Source organism: Nematolebias whitei, chromosome 21 (genome assembly GCF_014905685.2).
Source record: "Nematolebias whitei isolate Nwh7 chromosome 21, NemWhi1, whole genome shotgun sequence".
Classification (NCBI taxonomy): domain Eukaryota; kingdom Metazoa; phylum Chordata; class Actinopteri; order Cyprinodontiformes; family Rivulidae; genus Nematolebias; species Nematolebias whitei.
In genome coordinates, this window is record NC_056518.1 from 31484203 (window position 1) to 31491331 (window position 7129).

At 41.6% G+C, this 7129-nt stretch overlaps 1 protein-coding gene across 1 annotated transcript in view; it reads right to left on the reverse strand.

The window, feature by feature from the left end:
- LOC119427242 (zinc finger FYVE domain-containing protein 26) overlaps nt 1-7129 on the reverse strand; it is an 11680-nt gene that overhangs the window by 1875 nt on the left and 2676 nt on the right. The window contains exons 2-6 of the mRNA XM_037694823.1: nt 6447-6571; nt 5375-5539; nt 5171-5259; nt 2859-3010; nt 1119-1316 (exon numbers count right to left, since the gene is read on the reverse strand). Coding sequence (XP_037550751.1) covers nt 1119-1316; nt 2859-3010; nt 5171-5259; nt 5375-5539; nt 6447-6571 — 729 coding nt within the window. The remainder of the gene's footprint in view (nt 1-1118; nt 1317-2858; nt 3011-5170; nt 5260-5374; nt 5540-6446; nt 6572-7129) is intronic.

The window sequence follows — 7129 nt, forward strand, 5'->3', positions numbered from 1 at the left end:
AAACTACACCTGGGCCATAGAAACTACACCTGGGCCACAGAAACTACTTCTGGGCCATAGAAACTACACCTGGACCACATAAACTACACCTGGGTCACATAAACTACACCTGGACCATAGAAACTACACCTGGACCATAGAAACTACACCTGGACCACATAAACTACACCTGGACCACATAAACTACACCTGGACCATAGAAACTACACCTGGACCATAGAAACTACACCTGGGTTACATAAACTACACCTGGACCATAGAAACTACACCTGGACCACATAAACTACACCTGGACCACATAAACTACACCTGGGTCACATAAACTACACCTGGACCATAGAAACTACACCTGGGTCACATAAACTACACCTGGACCATATAAACTACACCTGGACCATATAAACTACACCTGGACCACATAAACTACACCTGGGTTACATAAACTACACCTGGACCATATAAACTACACCTGGACCACATAAACTACACCTGGACCACATAAACAACACCTGGGTTACATAAACTACACCTGGACCATAGAAACTACACCTGGACCATAGAAACTACACCTGGACCATATAAACTACACCTGGACAAGCCTCTCTGTTTCCTCTCTAACAGCATCACATCCTGGCTCTGGCTCTGGCTCTGGCTCTGGCTCTGGCTCTGGTTCCGGTTCTGTTGGAGGTTTGTTCCTGTTCAAAGAGAGTCATTTCTTTCCACTGTCGCCTCCATGTTGCTCAGGTTGAGGACCGCCATGAACGTGTTGCTTCCGCAGACAGAAAACTTCTTCCAGTCCTTTCATTTAAATCCATATTTGGGTTCAGATCGACTTTCATTGGATTTAATTCTGGATCTGAACTGGATTAAAGATTTGGACTTCTTCTTTTCTACTGAGATGACCTTTGCTGTGATTTGGTCCATTTAACAGATTTTAAATAAATCACTTTCATGCCAGAGTGGAAGATCATTGTAAGAAGCGATGATGGAGGCACAGTCTTTTGGTTTAATCATATAAATTATAATTTGTTTGCTCACACATATTGTGATATCTGCAGTTGGTGTTTAAAGGAAGTGTTGTGAAAGGCTCAGCTTCTGCTGACAGACAACACGCATACCTTCTGAGGACACCGAGCTTTTGTTTTGGTCCGTTTCCGCAGGCTGGTGGTGCTGTACTGACTCGCACTCTGTGCAGTTGGAGTATTTGTGTACATTTACACAGAGTGCATAGATGGCATACTTCATGGCACAGAAGCCCCGGAACAAAACTACGTTCTTCTGCACGCCAGCACTTCCACTGACTGCATCGGTTTCTTCTGCAGGAATAAAAACAACAAATAACAAATGAAAGGTTTACGTATAACCCTCCCCAAGACCAAAAAAACTCATAAAACTGAAAATGCGTTTTTTTTATAAAAATGGAATGAGCTGAAATTTGTTGGAAAGTTAATTGTTAAAGTTAAAACAAGCCAAACATAAAGTCAGCAAAACAGTAGCTATGAACTAAAATGAGCTAAACTCAGAAAAAGTAGGATTTAGATCAAGTGTCTATTTCAGGAGGTAAATGAAGGATCTTAATGTTTTTTCTGTGGGGAACATTTTAGTTATTGTGTGAACGTTTATGAAACATTCACTCTATCGTGATGCGGTTTTCTTCCGAACGTTTATCAGTTTCTTTCTCGTTCCACAGTTTTTGTGCCATTTCAACAAATCATGAATCAGAATGTTCAGCTCTTTCAGGACAATCCTGCTATGACTCTTCGTATTGGAGCAAATTTAGCTTTTTAAAACATTTTTCTCCTCTTACAAAATGAATCGAGCTCATTTCATCTGTTTACAATCTATTACTGCTCCTTTCACATTTTGTTCTGGTTCAGCTTCTTTCAACGTCCTTCTGCAAACTTAAACATTTTTCAGCAGTTTTGTGCACCTTTCAGATTCTTTCTAACTACAACATTTTCTGCTAATTTCAGCTTGTTATGCTCCTTTCAGCTTATTTCAGCTTTTTCTGCTATTTCAGCTACTCATAAGCAGTTTTATGCTCATTTGAGCTTTTTCAGCTAATTTTACTTTTGTTGCACTCATTTCAACTTTTTTCAGCCTAATTCAACTAAAATGTGCTCTCTCCACTTCCTTCTTGTAATTTAAGCTTCTTTCTGCCCTTTTAGCTACTTTTTAACTGGTTTTATGTTAATTTCAGCTTTTTCAGATAATTTATCATTTTTTTAGCTCATTTCTGCCTCTTTAGGCCTAACTGGGCAAACATGTTTTTATCTGCTTTCTTACACTAATTTAAGCTTGCTCTACCTTTTCAGCTTGCTATTTAGCATATTTTAGCTCATTTCAGCTGTTTTCAGATAAATTCAAGTTTTTCATGATAATTTCTGCTACTTTCAGTCTCAATTATTTCTGCTAATTTCAACTTGTTTTGCTCCTTTCAGCTCTTTTCTGTTAGTTTCTGTTATTTCAGCTACTATTTAGATGTTTTATGCTAATTTGAGCTTCTTCAGCTAATTCTACATTTGCACTCATTTCAACTTGTCTTCTTTCTGCTTTCTCCTGCTGATTTACGCTTGTTCTTCCATTTCAGCATATATTTCAGCTGTTTTTCAGCAAGTTCTTCTGCAATAAGCATCCACACTGCATTTTAGTAGGAAAAGCAATTTCTTTAGTTAAATTAAGTTCAATAATAGAACAAGTAAAAAAGTTACAGTAATCCTGACACAGCTGTACGTTTGCAACAGTTGGGACAACACCAAGTATGCAGAGGTCGTGAGATTGTAAAAATCAATCATGACCAGTAAACCCACAGCGAGACTCGTCTGAGATTAAACAAAAGTAAAATGTGCAGCACCAACCTGCTCTTGGTGAATCTGGCAGCTGTTGGAGCAGATCTAAGATCCGGTGTTCTTCGTAGCGAGTCAGAGGCGTCAGAGTGTGCAGAAGATACAGCGCTGAGTGGCTGCCCAGAGTTTGGAGCTGGGCCAGCAGCACTTTAGTTGACAGCCCTCTGCACAAAGACACCAACACAAAAACACAACATGAAATTAAGAACTGAAGTTCTAACACAACACCAGCTCCAGGCTGGACACCTGTAGTGTGTAGGAGGAGAAATTTTAAAAAAAAGGTGGTACACCGATGTCCCCTGTCGTTGAAGGATTGGAACAGTGAACGTTTGAAGTTTTCTGGACTTGAACTGTAGGGAACACAAAGAAACCTTAATGTTTTTTTGTTTAACAGATTCTATGATGGCCTTGGAGTGACACGGTGGCGCAGTTAGTAGAGCTGCCACCTCCCAGTGAGCAGGTTACCCTGGTTCAAATCCCGGTCCGGGGGCCTTTCTGTGCTCTAGCATCAACGTGTGGCATGAAGGCTGCACAGAAGATGTTGGAGTCAGCCTCCCCACCATCACAGACATCTACACCTCCAGATGCAGGAAGAGAGTCGCCTGCATCATGAAGGACCCCACTCACCCAGCACACACACTTTTTGCTCCACTCCCCTCAGGAAGGAGGTTGAGGAGCATTACGTGTAGAACCACTAGACTGAGGAACAGCTTCTACCCTGAGGTTGTTAGACTCGTGAATCTCTAACCAGAATAATCACTGAAGAATCAAAGCATGTTGCTGCTGATCTGTTTCATGTTGCTGCTGATCTGTTTCATGTTGCTGCTGATCTGTTTCATGTTGATGTGTTCATGTGTGCTCATCTGCTCACACAGACTCATGTTCCTGCTGCTGTTAGGTGTATTGATTTTATGCTACTAGTGCTTAGTGTACATTTAGTTTATGCTTTTCTTAGTTCATATCTTAGCTCTTATTACTGGTTTTCTTTTACAGTTTATTATTGGCTGCAACTGGGACCCCGTGTACATAATTTATTTCCACCACATGTACCACATGTGGTGAAACAACAAAGAATCTCTGAATCTGAATCTTTCTGGGTGGAGTTTGCATGTTCTCTCTGTGCTGCATGAGTTTTCTCCGGGTACTCCGGTTTCTTCCCACAGACCAAAAACATGCATGTTAGACTGACTGGTAACTCTAAATTGTCCCTAGGTGAGAGAGAGTGAATGGTTGTTTGTCTCCGTGTCCCTGTGATGGACTGGAGACCTGTCCAAGGTGTCCCCTGTCTATCGCACAGTGACTGATGAATATGGGTACCAGTCAGCCCCGTGACCCGAATAGGAAGGAGCGGGTAAAGATAATGGATGGATGGCCTTGACCGGTATGGATTAATCTTCAGCCACCCCACTCATTTGAGGAAACTAATATTTTAAGCAATATAAAAACTAGAAAGCATAATTTCCTTAAACGATAGGGGTGGCCAGTTTACAGATTTATATGGTGGTGGCCATGTTGGATTTTCCACGGCCAGGATGGAACCCGCATTGTTCCTCCTGGATCTGAGGTTCGACCAACGATCTGACTCTTCTCCAGGACCCCTGAATAGATCTTACCAGGGAGGTAAGGAGAGTGATGCCGCTGTAATTGGAGCACACCCTCCAGTCCTTTTTGAAGAAAGGAACCACCACCCCAGTCTGCCAGTCCAGTGGCACGGCCCCCGATGTTGCAAAGGCGTGTCAACAAAGACAGCACCACAACATCCAGAGCTTTTTTGTTTCCACTGCATCCCTGACGTCCTCAGGACTTCTGAATCTAAAATGAAGTTTGTATTAAAGATTAATGTGTCGTCGTCGTACAGACATGAACAACTTCCCTCTTTGTGTGTGGACGCTGCAGGAGCTGTTTGAGCGTCTCCGTGAGACTCGTGTTTCTGCTGCTTCGGTTCTTATAATTAAAACATCAACACTAAGAGTTACTTGTGTCGCCCAGACTAAAGCAAAGGTGCGTCTCCGTTTAACTTTATTTTATTTTCCCCACAAACTCACACTCAGCTCTCTGTGAGAGTCAGTTTCAGCTGTTTATCCTGTTTATCTCTGTGGGTTTTAAACAATTCTAATACGAGTACAAATGTGGAATGATCATTTTATCTTACTACAACAGCACATGGATTTCATGTCTCAGCTTTACGCAGAAAAAAATAGGCTTTGTGAACGTTTCTCTGTTTAATGTTGAAAACTGAATCAGCTGTTGCACACAGGCAAAAACATAATCGTCTGTCTTTCTGCAGCAGGCGACAGTAAAGTGGCTTTTCAGAAAGTGCTTACGGGTTGTTGCTTTTACACCATTCAAGTACTCCGAGCTGAGATGACAAAAGGTTACAAAAGTCCTGCAGAACTCGGTCGTTGGCTGAAACCTGGAAAAACGAACGTATAAAGAGCACAAAGCCAAAGATTAAAACGATCAACGAGAGGATGAGTCGTGTGCCCTTGGGTTTCTGGTGCAGAAGAGCTGAATGCTTCAGTTTGTACCTGCTCGGTGTGAAGGGTGCGGAGCAGCAGCTGAGCAGAGTCCAGGCTGCGGCACTGACTCCATCCAAGCAGCAGCAGCAGCCGAGACAACGGCCGAAACTCCAGCTGCAGTAACGCTTTCAGCTGGTTGAACTCCTCATGTTTGACCAGGTCCAGCGCAGTGGCCTACACCAAGAAAACCTTCTGTAAGCTGCAGAATTTCATCAGCACGCGTTTCATCAAACCTTCTTAACTTGACGAGCAGAAGGAATCAAGAAGATCGAAGACCATTTCTTCTTGGTTTCATAAATATTGTCAACAACTAGAATAGGCCTGTCACGATAACAAATGTTGCTGGGCGATTAATTGTCTCAGAAATTATTGCGATAAACGATAATATTGTTTGAAATTTGACAATAATTAGTAATTATTGCCAAATTTAAGAAGAAATGTTGGTTAATTTGTGTGTAGTACCTTTTTTGACCACCAGATGGCAGTATAAGACTGTTTGAACTGAAGGATGGATAGTGAGGGAGCGAGCAGCGTGTCTCTAAGAAAAATGGGAGGGAGGCCCCTTGACGTGACATGGGCTGTCTCTTGTTCCTGTTTATTGGTTCTCAAAATGGCGGATGCTTGGTGTGGTTTGAGCTCTTTAGCATTTGTCACACAAAGCTTTTAATAAAATATCAGTAAACAAGTTCCCAGCTTCTTTTTGCAGAGAAAAACATTTTTTTTTTACACAAAGGCACGGGTTTCAACCATGAATTTTGGAGCATTGACAAGATGGAGGTTTTTTCCCCGAGGTTGGCGTGTTAGCTTAGCTTCTCAGCTTAGCTGCTGTTAACGATCCAAAAATGTGATTTTGGATCGTTAAAACAGATTTTAAAGAGAAAGGGAGGCGTCAGTGAAGAGCACCGGAGTTGAGCATTTTGTCATCCAGTGTCTTCAGTAGAAAGAGAGGCACGAAAAAAACGATAAAGCTGATAAATGAAAACGAGGTCAATCATTTTCATTTATCATGCGATTAATTGATTAATTGATTTATTGTTTATCGCGACAGGCCTAGGGAAGAAAATTCAAAAGGGTTCCTCACCAGAACCTGTTCGAGGAAGTGCTTCCCGCTGCTAAGGCACTCAAAAAAGATGGCCTTCCATGCAGACCGACGGTTCTTGTGGCAACACAAACTGAGGGTGAGCTTCTCTGCTTCGGGCAAGTCCACTAGAACAGGAAATACAAAAGTGCTAAAGTAGCTAAAATGAAGTTGCTGCTGCACCCAATGATTATTTTCTGAAAGTTTCATTATAACCCGTTATGATGACCTGACTGAGCATTAATGGATTTGGTACCTGGATGATTAAGCATGAACTTTGAACCTGTGTTTTAATTCACAAGATATTTTGCTAACAGAAAGACAGCGACAACTCCAGTGAGTAATGGCAACATATTAAACAGTTCTTGTGCGATTAATTCACACTGGAATATTTGTTGGGGCCAACTATTAGCTGCAGCCACAACAAACTAACTCACCATCGCAGAATTAGATGAAATAAAACTTTATTATCCCAAAGGAAACTGAGCAGTTACCATCACAGCACAGCGACAAAAACCTTCAGAATAAAAGACCAGTCCTCAAATATAAACAGTAAAATGAAGAGAGGGGGAAAACACTCTCCCTCGAGTGTCCACAAAGTGAAGTAGTGATGCTGTTAAGTAGTAGTAGTTAAGTAGTAGTAGTTAAGTAGTAGTAGTAGTAGTTAAGTAGTAGTAGTAGTAGTT